This window comes from Haliotis cracherodii, unplaced genomic scaffold, assembly GCF_022045235.1.
Source record: "Haliotis cracherodii isolate W230 unplaced genomic scaffold, xgHalCrac1.p SCAF_2, whole genome shotgun sequence".
Taxonomy (NCBI): domain Eukaryota; kingdom Metazoa; phylum Mollusca; class Gastropoda; order Lepetellida; family Haliotidae; genus Haliotis; species Haliotis cracherodii.
In genome coordinates, this window is record NW_027266275.1 from 49385664 (window position 1) to 49400249 (window position 14586).

The 14586-nt window shown below is 43.0% G+C and overlaps 1 protein-coding gene across 2 annotated transcripts in view; it reads right to left on the minus strand.

Annotated features, from left to right (window-relative positions):
* Positions 1–200: 200 nt before the first annotated feature.
* The window catches only part of LOC139468168 (PRKCA-binding protein-like), a 61404-nt gene continuing 47018 nt past the window's right edge, over positions 201–14586 (minus strand). For both annotated transcript variants that reach the window (XM_071249966.1, XM_071249965.1), the window contains exons 7-10: positions 8952–9044; positions 8298–8398; positions 5017–5111; positions 201–1342 (exon numbers count right to left, since the gene is read on the minus strand). In XM_071249966.1, the coding sequence (XP_071106067.1) occupies positions 1065–1342; positions 5017–5111; positions 8298–8398; positions 8952–9044 (567 nt within the window). In that variant the 3' untranslated portion in view covers positions 201–1064. The remainder of the gene's footprint in view (positions 1343–5016; positions 5112–8297; positions 8399–8951; positions 9045–14586) is intronic.

Here is a 14586-nt window from a genome sequence, read left to right on the forward strand (position 1 = left end):
ATCCTAATGATCCTGTACAAGTTATAGTGATGGGTCCCATGCATTGGTCTCCAGCAACCCATGTTCTGCGTAAGAAGTGACAGGATCAGGTGGAAAAGCTCACTGACTGGGTTGATGCATGTCATTGTATCCTAGTTGTGTCGATTGATGCCTATGATGTAAAGTTTGTGAGTTACAACAGTAATCATTTTAGTGGTACACTTTATTATTTCTCCTTTTCTTTGAACAGTAACAACATTACAATGAGTACGTATTGCACAAAGTTCAATGCATCACACAACAAAGAACCACAGCGCAAAGTCTTAATTCCAGTCAGAGACATCCACACCTCACATTAACTGTTGACACAAAAGAGTCTCACTACACTTCATGTGATTTACCCATCACTGGGGAAGTACTACATCATAGAGTCATGGCTGTGGTAGTCTCCCCTGAAGAGAAAATGTCAGATTTACAAGACTCAAAAGACGCAATGAATGTGACGCACGTCAACACGGCGCATGGTGCATACATAGGATGTGTACATGCTCAGACTATGTGTCCTATGTACTGCCTGTAGAATAATCATTCATGGAATGCCATATGTGGAATGAGAAAGAAAATGTGGGAAAACCAACAACTACATGAATCCATTCCCTACCCATTCACCTGTACAACAGCTGTGTGACCAGGATATAGTGGACACTAGGTCTACAGTGTTTGCATACACTAACTATCAATCCAAATTATTTTTGAAATCACTGTCATAGTGATTTATTCACTTCAGATAAATATCACTTTGAGTTGATAACCTTTGTAAAGTATGTCATAAATAGTATAAATTAGGTGAAACATTTATTAGGTGTATCATCTCATGTCAGCTTAACCTCAACTGCTTCACTTGGGTTCAACTTAATGGGTAAGAAGCCAAAGCCTGTGTTCATGTGACTACATCAAGTCAGTACAGCCTTCGAGTCAAATGAAATATACAATGAATGGAGAAGTTCTTCAAGCTTGCAAATCCTGATGTTTGGGTCAGGAAATTATTGGACAGGAGGCCCACATGCTGAATGTCTGCTGTGAAATTAGTCAGTACAGATGAGATTCCCAGTCTCCCCAAAGCTGAGTGTGTCCGCATCACCTCGTGTTGCCCCTGTGTCATCTCCCTCCTCCTCCACAGCTTCCTCTCCATCATCATCCTCTCCATCATTGAAGGTATTGTCCATGTCATATGTGAAGGTGCCTCGTGAGAGGTCCACCTCAATGGGAAAGACTACAGCATCTTTCATAACACTGTGACAGTCATTGTGATACTTGGCCATAGCTGTCACAAACTTCTGCAGCTGGAACACGATGTCTTGAACTGCAACAGACAAAACAGGGCCATTTGAACCATTTTTCAGAAAGGAAACATCAGAATGATGGGCTATTGTGTTAATATATGTAGACACATGTGATATGCATTCATATTTCTACAAACCTCAATGTTTACTTGCAGGTATATCATGTAGTTTATGTCACTCACCTGAAAGTTCTGACATGTCAAACAATAGCTCCCAGCATGCTCCTGCACTACTTATCACTTTTTCCAAGAAAGGTCGGTGACAGGTGGATCCAACATTGAGGGGACAGATGGGTGGGCAGTCATGACCTGTTGTTTTAGGATAGGTATACAAATTAGGGGAATACTCTGACTTCCTATAGTTTTTAACTTATCACTCCACAACAGTATGCAATTATCCCATGGTAGGACGGCGGGTTCGATCAACTGCATTTCCCTTGCGATTAAGTGGTCGGGCCAGAGCACGGACTAGACTACTCTGCCATCTTGTCTTCCACCCATGGGTGTGTTCAAATTCAGTAGTCCCGTAATACATCACCACCATGCCTGATTACAGGAAAGGCTGGGTTTGAAAATACGTTGCAACTGGAGGTACTCAAAAGATAGGGAACCATAGTTACCCTCACGATACGAAGTACAATCAGTACAGAGTATAATGCAATCATTCCATAGCAAGAAAGAACAAACATGCAGGCATACTGGTTTGGGTGTCCAAAATGGCGGGCGCTCCAGTCCAAAGGGTCAACGGCAGTGGGGAGGGGCGACCAGTTGCTGCGCAAAGACAAGAGAACCCAACTGGCGCACTCCCTCGACATCCTCAACGGACAGATCTCGGAGGTAGAAGTTGGTGAAAGTAGAGTGGGTAGGCCAAAAACAACCATGGATGATGTCTGTGACGGAGCAGTTGGTGTGGAGAGCCATTGTGGATGGGAAGCTAGGACTGAAACCTGAAAAATGGTATTCTTTGAAATATTCTCTCAGCCCTCCTCAGTGGTTGGAAGGAAAAGATGTTTACGGACGGACGAGTGACTTCAACATAACGCCTTCACGCACAAATAGAATATAGGAAGATGTTCTCTGTATCATTAGACCCAATGATGTTAGTTTCACATGACAAGGCAATTGGTTTTTGGCAAAGAAGTCCCGTATCAAGCCAAGATGTACCTCAGCACGTGGACCATGATCAAATTTCATTTGGGTTATGTCGAGAGTTGAGTTCACTGACACTTGCCACAGTGGCTAAGGATCGCAGAAAGGCAGTTTTCTGCACAAGAGGCACCAATTCCGCATCGGTATGGTTCCTAGAGAGAAATGAGAAGGTGATATAGAACCAGTCCCAAGTCCCAGGCCGGAGGTCGAAATTTTATTGCTGACCGGCCTTACAGTAACCTCGCAGGATGGCGGCTAGTTCAGAAGCAGTGGCGATGGCAATGGTACCGCCAGACAAATGTTTGATCTCACGTAAAAAGACTAAGAAATCAGCTATGAATGGAGTATAAGCCAAAGAAGGATCAATATCCCGTTGATGACAATAAAGCTCGAAGGATAACCATTTCTGATCATACAAGAAGGCAGCAGAAGGGCGCTTAGTCTGAAGAATAGCATAAGCCGCCTTAGAGAAACCCCTAGCCATCAATGCGTTCTGCAAATGGACCACATGTGTTGATCCCACGCCTCTGAGCATGGGTGTGGTTGATGAGTGTTGATTTCTGAGCAGATCGGGAAACACAGGAGTTTTAAGTCTGGCTCTCCGGTGAGTCGAAGCAGGAGTGGGAACCACGTCCATCTTGGTAAGTAAGGCTCAACCAAAAGGATGGAGATGTTCCCTGTGGAGGCCAGTTTTTGGAGAACACAGGGAAGGAGCCCTAGAGGTGGAAACACTTACGCGTGTAGACCGTTCCACTCAATGGCAAGTGAGTCCTGATCCCAAGCCATAGCATCCCATATCAGGGATACAAATTTCTGAAGCTGGTTCTGGTAATGTGTGGCGAAAAGGTCAACATTTATAGTCAGTTAACACTAGGGCCAACTGTGCGATCCGATACATATTGTGATACCTTGCTCACGATCCGATACATATCACGATACTTGTATGTGCTTGTACCTGTAGTGCGTAACCAACATTTTTCATAGACAGGATATTCAAATACCTGGCACACTGACAATTTACAGTTGGCAGTGTCAGGTATGGCGCAATGGATGAAAATATTTACTTTTTCACTACTAATTAGTGTTTGGTGTAACAAGAAGACATTTAACGTAATTGTCAATACTTTTTACTTAGTGTGTAACTGTGATTGATACTTGTATCGGGAAGTGAAACATCGCAATCCACCGATGCATCTGTGTATTGTCCCACCACCCTTGCCTCAGGAAGATGCGCTGCCAGTGGCATATGATCTATTCATGGCACGAGACGGCTCTACATCCCTGCTACATTACGTGATTACTCTCATCAGTCAATCCGTCCAATGTGCATTGCCCTTGGCAAGCTTTTAGGTAATGTAACACTGACCTGACTACCCATTTCAACTAACAGTGCCCATGAAATGGGCCCATTGTGTTGAGCTTCCTAACTAACTTGAAGTAATCTTCATTGATGATCAGATGATCTGGCACAGGACAATTTTGTAAATATACTGTTTCATCGGGGAATGAGGTAGCCTGTCTTCACTGTTAAGCCTCTTGAATATCTCATTGGCCTGGTTGACAACTTGCAAAGTGTAGCTCAGCCAAGGAAGAGTAGGGCGTTATTGTGTCAATATAAGAGGGGTTGCGCTATCCTGCACACTCCATCATCTGCGATAAAATCTTCTCAACTTTAGGTCGCAGGTCGTGTAATGTTTGACATGTGCATGTTTGTTTCACTGTGGAGGATCTGCTACAGTTGTCGTGTAATGTTTGTCAAGTGCATGTTTGTTTCACAGTGAAGGATCTGTTAAAGTTGTCATGTAATGTTTGGCATGTGCATGTTTGTTTCACAGTGAAGGATCTGTTAAAGTTGTCATGTAATGTTTGGCATGTGCATGTTCGTTTCACTGTGAAGGATCTGTCAAAGTTGTCATGTAATGTTTGGCATGTGCATGTTTGTTTCACAGTGAAGGATCTGTTAAAGTTGTCATGTAATGTTTGGCATGTCCATGTTTGTTTCACTGTGAAGGATCTGCTACAGTTGTCGTGTAATGTTTGGCATGTGCATGTTTGTTTCACAGTGAAGGATCTGCTACAGTTGTCGTGTAATGTTTGGCATGTGCATGTTTGTTTCACAGTGAAGGATCTGCTACAGTTGTCGTGTAATGTTTGGCATGTGCATGTTTGTTTCACTGTGGAGGATCTGCTACAGTTGTCATGTACATGTTTGATTCACTGTGGAGGATCTGCTACAGTTGTCGTGAAATGTTTGATTCACTGTGGAGGATCTGCTACAGTTGTCGTGTAATGTTTGGCATGTGCATGTTTGTTTCACAGTGAAGGATCTGCTACAGTTGTCGTGTAATGTTTGGCATGTGCATGTTTGTTTCACTGTGGAGGATCTGCTACAGTTGTCATGTACATGTTTGATTCACTGTGGAGGATCTGCTACAGTTGTCATGTACATGTTTGATTCACTGTGGAGGATCTGCTACAGTTGTCATGTACCTGTTTGTTTCACCGTGTAGTACATATATTTGCTACAAAAGACTTGTACATCTCACCATGTTTCTGATCCAGTAACTCCATTTTGACAAGGACATCGGACCTCATCTTGGCAAACCTGGTACGAGCCTCCTGGCGACATCGTAATACAAGCCTACAACACAATCACAACTTTATGAGTATTGTCAACATTATAAAATATAAACATGACAGTGTAATCACTGGTATGATATGAATTTTGGTTGTTGAAAGTGCTTTCTTGTAACCAGTATAGTGTTTGTATCACATGACAAAACTGAAGCAGCCCTGTCCTCACCTTTTCCCCATGCCTCATGCAGTACAATTTTGAAAGTCCTACGCCTCTCGCTACCTTAACAACAAAGTTAAAAAAACCTTCCAGATCAACAACATCACTCCCTGGTTTAGAAATATGTTTATGTAATGCAAGACCTCTTAAGCTACAATAATAAAAACGTTTCATGCACTGTTTGCTTAATGACCTTGACTCTCAATTTCAGCCATGCCTTGTTATCTCCAGTTTAAAACATCGGTGCTTGCTCTCACTAGCATCTCCTACAAACACAGAGGGTTGCTTCAGTACACAAAAGATGCATAACTACCTTTTGAATTACCATTCCAGTGACCTTGACCTTAAATGAAGGGCCCTCAAAAGCTTGCCTATTCAATGCCCCACCGCAAGGATGATGCATAGACAATTTCATCCCATTACAGTGACTTTACATGAACAAAATAAATTTCTAGTGTATGACCTTGAGAGTGAATTTGTGACTTTCAATATCTGTGAGAAATATTTCAAGACCATTCCAAAAGGCTATTCAGCATATAACCCAAATATGATGTCCCTTGGTGGAATTTGTGTTGGTTTCGTTGTTTAACGCCGCACTAAGCAATGGCAGCAGGCTGTAAATGATCAAGTCTGGACATCATGAGCATTGTTTCATGCATTTGGGATAGGAAGACCAATTAACCAAGACACCCAGTCTGACCATCTAAGCCATGTGTTTTTCTCTAATGACAGGGATAGGTTGCTGGGGTCACATATTCCAACCTGGAATCCCCATAGGGTTGGTCAATGTAACAAAAAAATATAAATAGCATATGCATCTCATTAAAAGTATATCTTTAAGTTGTCATTACCTGTCTTGCATAAGTATTCAAACTTTCATTGATCTACAGTAAATCCTTCTTGCGTAAACTGTTTTCTTTCAAGATATGAACTAGAGGATGACCATTATCTTTGACAGGACATATCAATAGCCAAAATGATTTCCCTGGTGTATAAACAAGATATACACAATATGGGATCCCTGAGAGCATGACATGGTATTACAAATGGAAGTGCACATTCTCGTCATTGAAAGTAGATCACCATGACCTACTTCTGAGATCAAAAGATAACCAGTCATACATAGATATTCAAACAACACAAATGCATGAAACAGTCTACAAAAAGAAAAGAAATCAAACTATAGTTATCATTGTAAACAAGAGTCATCAGAAGATGACAAATTCCCCGGCCCCCACAATGGCAAAAGGCACCACTTCAGCCCCTGATTAATACATGTACCAAGATGGGAGTTACGAGAGCTGGCTGAAAAGTTCTAAGCCTTACTGTGAAAGACCCGTACCAAGTCGATGGTTTTCATTTATTTCTCCACATAGTCCCCTTCCAGGTTTACACACTTTTGCCAGCGATGCAGCAAAGCCACCCTAAAAAAAGTCATTCACAGCGGAAATGACGTCATCATTACCAGGAAAATGCCGACTGGCTAGTTCCTTTTTCATTTTGGGAAACAGGTGGAAGTCTGACGGGGCCAAATCGGGTGAATAAAGGGGATGGTCAATGAGTTCGAAGCCACAATCATGGATCGCTGACATGGCAACCACCGATTTGTGAACAGGACTCCTTTTGTGAGCATTCACCGTCGCTTAGCTTTGATAGCTTCACGCAACTGTCTCAGTAGGTCAGCATAATATCTTCCATTGATAGTCTGGCCTTTTTCAAGATAGTCAATCAGCAGAATACCCTTGGAATCCCAAAAGACTGAAGCCATCACCTTTCCAGCAGAAGGAACCGACTTGCCTTTATTGGGGGCTGGTGATTCCGGATGCTTCCGTTGTTTAGACTGAATTTTGGTTTCTGGTTGAAAGTGATGAATCCAAGTCTCATCCATGGTTACAAATCGGGCCAAAAAATCATTGGGATCTGCTTCAAAACAGCATAAATTGTCACGGGACGTCAGGAATCTGACACGTTTCTGATCCGCTGTCAAGAGCTTTGGCACCCATCTTGCAGAGACCTTTGTCATTCCCAACTCGTTGATAATGTGCTCAACCCTCTCATGAGAGATGCCCACAACACTGGCAATATGTCGAGTGGTCAATCGTCGATCAGCCATCACCATGTCATGCACCCCGGGTAATGTTTTCCGGAATGGTTGCTGTTGAAGGCCTTCCTGGACGCGGGTCATCATCAAGGCTCTCTCTGCCACGCTTGAATTCCGCAGCCCACTTCTTTACAGTGGAAAAGGAAGGGGCATCATCCCCTAAAGTGGAGACCATGTGTATCTGTGTTGGAGTTAGCCCTTTCAGTTGCAGGTACTTGATGACTGCCCTATAGCCAGTTTTGTCCATTTCTGGTGATTTCAATGTTTAGGTTCACAAGACGGTCTGGTACAAAGACAATAATAACACTACAGTTGCAGTTCTTATGTCTATGATTCATTAAATGATTGTACTTGTTGGTGGCAAAAGTTTGTTTCAATCCGATTGAGAGATCCCACTTAGGCTTAGAACTTTTCAGCCAGCCCTCGTATGCTCCGGAAATAAAATACAAATGGACGTATGGACAGACAGACCTGATGAAGATTATATCCCCCCCCCCCCCCCCCCCCCCCCCCCCCCCCGCAATATATCCTGGGGGATAATAATTCTACTACTATCTCTATTACATCATTGACAGAAATCCTGGATTTTGGGTGTCATCACACTTTAAGTCCTCTTCACTGTCAGCTATCCATACCGAGTTAAGATGATAATAGCGTATCACCTCCGAAGCCTCTTATTTCCAATAAAGACACAATGCTGTTGTGCCCTGTCACCAAGGTTTATTCCTATATACCAAATGATTCATGAGTAATCATCTAAAAGAAGTTTCTTCAGGCAATGGCCTTGAGGATGACATTGAGTTTTGACATGACTGGCAAGAGCATGAGTAGAGTGAAAGTAGAATGAAGGTACAAATGGGCCGAGTGTGGATAGAGTGGGTAGAACATATGTAAGTGATCGTATTGACAGTTGGTGGAGTGTGATAACTGACCTGTACTCATAGTTGCCAGTCTCTACTCGGTAGAGAGGCTCTTGCAGGGCAGCATAACTGTACTCCTCATCGTCCATCTCCTTCACCTTCAGGCAGTAGGACTGAAACACACACACAAACTTAGCACTGAGTCCTTGTTAAAAATAAAACAATTACGAAAAGGCTTGAGCCGTTCATAAAGTTGAATGACATCATAGGACATAAAGAGTAAATATACAGGCTTGATCGATATTGATAAGCTCTTAGCCTCACACAGAAAAACTTGACCTAAAAACTTAATATTATACTTTTTTCGACAAAGACTTTTGCCAACAGTGTTGGAGGGATTTTATCCCAATTTCTTAGAAGCCCCCAAACTTCTCCACAGCTGCTGGGAGTAAGATGTAATCATGGATTTGAAAAGGGTTCCAGCTAGAGCCACGCTGGAGGATTGTAACCATGGCATGACTCATCTGTGCACTGGCGCATTGCATGGGAAACCACGATGGAAAAGCACACCTTTTCTCAGTTTCAATCATCTTTGTGAGATCTCGACACATACACTTTGCTGAAACATATTAAGTGCGATGCAGATCTGCATGGGGCATCCATTAGGAAAACACAATGGGACAGTTAGTAGCTCACAAAACAAGGCTGCTTGTGTACATAACTCACCAGGTATTCAAACTTCGCATCCAGGTATTTCTTGATAGTAAGCCTTGTGTCTGGCACAGCCTTGTTTAGGAAGGTGTTGAGATCACTAATCATCTGAAAGTAAGCACAGTGTTCTACAGGTTCTGTGCACACTGACCTGTGAGTGCCTTCTTAATGAAAGGACTACTTTGCATGTGCCAATCAGTGAACTGACAAAATTAGTAAAATCTAATTATTTTTTTCCCATTTGTATACTGAATGCATTTACTGCTGTTTTTTGACAGTTGTTCCAAACTAGCAATAGCAATAAACTCTAACAGATGCCACGTGACCTGGAAGTTACAACGTCACATAATAGCATAATACTGATCTGAACGTAATATCTGAACACTTCGTGAGGAGGCAGCACTGCAATAGGAGGGCACTTATACAAAGTAATGCAGGATAAGTATACAAATGTAAAAAATATTTATATTTTACTAAATTTTTAACTTATCCTGCATTACTCCTTAATGTATACTGAACTGCAAAAGAAACGTCACCCTAAGTATCATTGCATGAAAAGTCGTCATTTAAATATATGGGTAATTTTTGTAAAAGTTTCTAAAATTTAACATTACCATGTCCGAAAAAATCAAATTTGATGATAAAAAAACAAAACAGATGACAATAAAACTGATCACCCAAAAGCATTACGGCAATGGCCATGGTAACCAGATGCACGTGAGTTCCATGCAAATTGAAATGCACATGCGTTCCCCCAGTTTCTTGCCCTATAAAAATCCATCCAGATTTGATAACATTCATTCTTTATTGAATTGCAACCACATCCCAAGACTGACAAGAAATCAGCGACACCTAGCCCTTGGACGATTGCAAGCTGGACAAACCGCACGGCAAGTAGCCAATGCATTTCAAGTCCACGTAAGGACCATATTCAATCTCGGTACCAGACCACCAACACCACAGATGACCGACCACGCAGTGAAAGACCAAGGGTCACCACCCGACGTCAGGATCGTCAGATTGTGCTACAGCATCTGCGAGATCGCTTTGTTACTGCTGCGGAAACTGCTCGACAGACCATGGGGACACACCAGCAACACATTAGTGCGGACATCGTGCGTCGATGATTGACTAGCAGACACCTCCACCGTCACAGGCCACACCGAGGACCCATTCTGACACCACGTCTTTGCCGGGACCGTTTTCAGTGGGTAACACAGCACCAGCATTGGTGCCACCAGCAGTGGAGAAGAGTCCTCTTCTCAGACGAGAGCAGTTACTGTATCTCAACAGCAGATGGCAGTGAGACTCTGGTGACGCCGTGAGGAACGTTATTCAGATGCTTGTGTTGTTGAGAGAAACTCGTGGCCACACTGCGAAAGCAACAACAGAGGTCCAAGTAACCATTACAGTATCTTGAGCGATGACCGGAAACAATGACCATTCCTGTCAAAAGGAAAACGAGAGTGTGAAGACAACGGGAAACCCATGTAAAGGAACAGTAATAGAAAAGGCGTGAGCCAGAAGCTAAAAGTGACCTACCGAGCTCATGTGCAAAGCATGTGAGCCCTTTAATCAGGGGTGTCAAAAACCAGAGGGTCGATGGGCCAACTTGTGGGTCTGAGAGAATCAATGATGCCGGTGGTTAGTGACCTGTTGAGCCACTACCAAGGGACCAAAACTATGAATGCCAGCAACATCCTCTAAGGCCAAAATGGCTGGCAAAGATGGTATCGGAGGGCCAAAACACAATTCCATAGTAGACTTGAAGGAGCAGCTGCTAAGGAGATCTCATAAGGGTTGTTGGCTTTGGAGTGGTTCAAACCGGCTGCTTCGTATGCCTGGAGAATGACTGCTCAAAGCCATAGGGAGATGCCATTACAGTTAACCTCTTGTCTGCGAAGTAGGAGAAACCGGTATAAAAAGGTGTTTTCTGGACTAGTGTTGTGTTTCAGAACGTCTGAGGTAACATCGCAAAGCACTGGGCATAAAATATGATCTCCTTCATTTTCTGCTCCCATGAGTGATGAGAGTTGATTCTTGGCAATGAACAGCCCCACAAATTCTGCGTTCAAACCGGATGCAAGAGACGTCTTGGGATGTGTAGCTCACTGATCCCAGCTGCCAAAAGAGAAAACAATTTCTTGGTGAGGACATAAAATGATGATGAATGCAATCTCTCGAAGGAAGCCGCCCATAGCAACTCCAATACCACATTCAGATCTTCCAGTTGAAACGAGCGCAGCAAGTCTTGTAATTCCGGTATCTTCGTCATTCTACAATCTTCCAGAATGGCTTGCACCGAATTAATGGCAACCAGGTATGTTGAAATAGTTGAGTCCTTGAGGTGACATCTGTTGTATAAAAATTCAGCCTAGAATTGTGGGAAAGCAGAGGTGGGATCCTGATGCCTGTCTTTACAAAAAGACTCAAAGGAACTCACCTTGTCATTTTATAGACCCCGCGTGGAAGGTCTGTGTGCCAAATCTATGGTCTTAACCACCCTCAATCCCTCGATGAGTAGCCCTTGTCACTTAAGGCACCCTGCAAATGTAGCAGGTGTGCAGAAGACCTGTTGGGGGGTGGATGCGATAATTTGATGTGTGGTTGGATCAGTAGATTTGGCCAAACTTGAAGCTGACAAGGATTGTCCCTGGCGAGATTTCTGAGCTCGATGAACCAACTTCTCACCAGCCACCAAGCGCAACGAAAATCAGAACTAGGTTCCTAGTGTCTCTGATCTTTGGAGAATTCTGGGAAGTAATAATTCTCAGGGGACGATGAGGGCTTCGACTACCAATGCTTGCGGACCCGGGACTGAAGAGATGTAGGTCCGCAGCTGGGAGTTCTGACTGGTGGCAAATAGGTCGGATGGTCCATCTGTCGGCAAATCACTTTGGGATGTAACTTGCATTCAGTGGGAGCCACTGTCTGATCTGGACAGCGAATCTGTTAAGCGACAGGGAATGTGTCGCTAGGAAGTGCAAGTCGAGACGGTCTACTAGTCTGAAGAAGCAGAATGTCTGTGACAGCAGAGATGAAGAGTGGAGAGTTCCCGAATGCATGACCGCCAGAATGAGCCCTTCTAATTCTAGTTTGTTGCTGTGCCATTGATGCTGGCTACAGCCCTGAGGTTGTCTGAGCCTTCAGATGAGCTCCATTTCCTTGTTTGGAGGGGTCTACGAATAGATGTAACGCGGTTTTGAGTGTGGTCAAGGAGACACCACCGAAAGCATTTGACTCAACTGTCCACCAACGAAGAAATGGTTGCAGGTGGACCAGGAGTATGATAAAGATAAAGAGGACAATGACGGGATCTGGCGCCTGATGAAGGGGGCGAGGAACTGCTGAGTTGGACATAGCTGGAGATGTCCACTGGAAGTCAGGTCCTGCGCCGAAGTGCGTTGGCAGAGTGTCCGGGCTTGATGAAAAGCTGGGAGTAGGTGGGGGAGGATCTTATATATCACCTGTCCCTGGGTACCTGTAAGAGGTCTGAAGTTGCCGAGAAACAGGTCTCCGAGTGAACTCCATCTTGGTCTCGTTGACAATACACCCCAGTTGATGAAGAGGCAATGAAAGACTAGAAGTTGATGTTCCTTAGGTGCAAGTAGGCGACCATGGGCTTTGTGTGAAAAGCCATGGGCCATGGAAATTCCAAATGGTAGGACCATCCACTGGTAATGGATACCATTGAAGAACCTGAGGAATATAATGTCACTGGGATGGATGGGCACATGGAGATGCGCATCCTGGACATCAGGCTAATCAGGGAATAGTTGGCGTTGATTTTAGTCCTGAGCAGCCTCAACGTGGACATGGACGTGGATGTGGACTTGGATGTGGACGTGGATATTCCAGGTAGTGTCGATTGAAATTAGTGAGATTGTGTATCATGCAAAGTTTGTCTGACCCCCTTCTTTGGGACCAGAATACGGTGGAGTAGAATCCCAGACGTCTGACCAGCTCATGAACAATCTTGAAAGCCTCCTTGTGTAACAGAATATTCCTTTATGTTGTCGCACAGGAGCTGGCACTGATGGTGGGTGTAGGTGTATTGCGGAGGACATTGGTGACATACGGGTCCTCTGGTATGGCTCAATTTATCAAAAACCTGTCGAGTCTCTACAGCGGGTACTGGAATGACTGAGGGTGTGAGGTCCCAGTCATTGTTGTCCAACAGTTCAACACTTGCCCTTATCATCGGCACCCTTGCCTTGGTGTCGATCACGGCTAGGCTGGTAATTGCCCGGCGACTTGCCGCAGCATCGCCCTCTGTCCTGAAAGCTGGAGGAAGTCTAGAGTTGTCCTTAAGGGCGAGGCAGATAATTCCCCTTGGAATACTTAGCTGAAGCATGTTAAGTGACGTGTTCCAGGGCTTTCTGGACCATTTAAATAAAGGGTGCTGTATTTATTTGTGTATAATACAAACTCGTGTTTGATACGCAACCTAATTATGGGCAATTAAATCCTGGAAAAATTTGTTCTCGTGTATGATAAGCACAGACATCGGAAATAGCATATCAACAAATCTGTTTTGAATTATGCAAATTAATCCTCTTGTTACATCATCTGGTAATAAAAATGTGTTCACAGTACATCTACCTAATTTTATTTAAAATTTCATTCACTGTTTACCTACATTTCATCGACATCGTTTGTCTGTGCGATACTTACAACTTCCATTTACCCCGTTCCATAGGGTCCACTTAACCACATACTGTGGCAGCGCCAAATCACATTATTTACAGCAACAATGATATTATTTTCTTCTGTTTCATTTTTGATGAGTCTACACATCTAGATAAACATGTGTCATGGTTAACTTTCAATGAGAAAATATGCCAAAATGTGAAAAACTATTTCCATTTGCATATTTTTCCTTTGTTTACATCACATGCTGTCATGGAAGCCACACGGAGTGTGAGAGTTACTGTCACTTATATGAATAAATATATTTTGTTGTGCACCTAACAGTCACAGTTTTAGTAGCATATCTATATAATTATGCAAAACAATATGTAAAGCCTTAGTCTGTTCTGATCTTAGCGTTTGTTAAAAGATGAGAGAAAAGTCTGGTCATGTGATAGGCCATGCACATTAGCCCGTGGCAGTGATTTTATACGAAGTTATGTTACTTCTAAAAACGACAATTAATTAAAAACTAGACGTAACTTTAAAGACATTCGCATATAGTCTTCAGAAAATGTTTATAAATGAAGTTCAGGTGGTAGTTGTAATACCTTCATTCCAAAGTTGGATATATCGATTGTTCAACTAATGACATTTACAAACATGTTTTAATTTTCAAATTAATTCACAAACAAGTAGCTGAAACAAATAAGTGGTAATAAAAATTAAATATATCATTATCATCACTGAAAGATAAAGGTAAGTGTTGTGATTCCTGCTTATACATCAGTGGAATTAACTACCAGTAATTTCTGGTCATAAAGTTCCGTTGGTCGTCTTCCATTGTATGGCTGGGGAAAAGGGGGTAACATTTAGTTCTCGTGTATAATATGCACCCCTAAGTTTGGAGTGAAAAAACAGTGTGTATTATACACAAATATATCGGTAATGAATTACCAATACAATATAAAAAAATTCCCAACACAAAACACAAAAGCGTGGCCACGTAGTGAATTCAGAA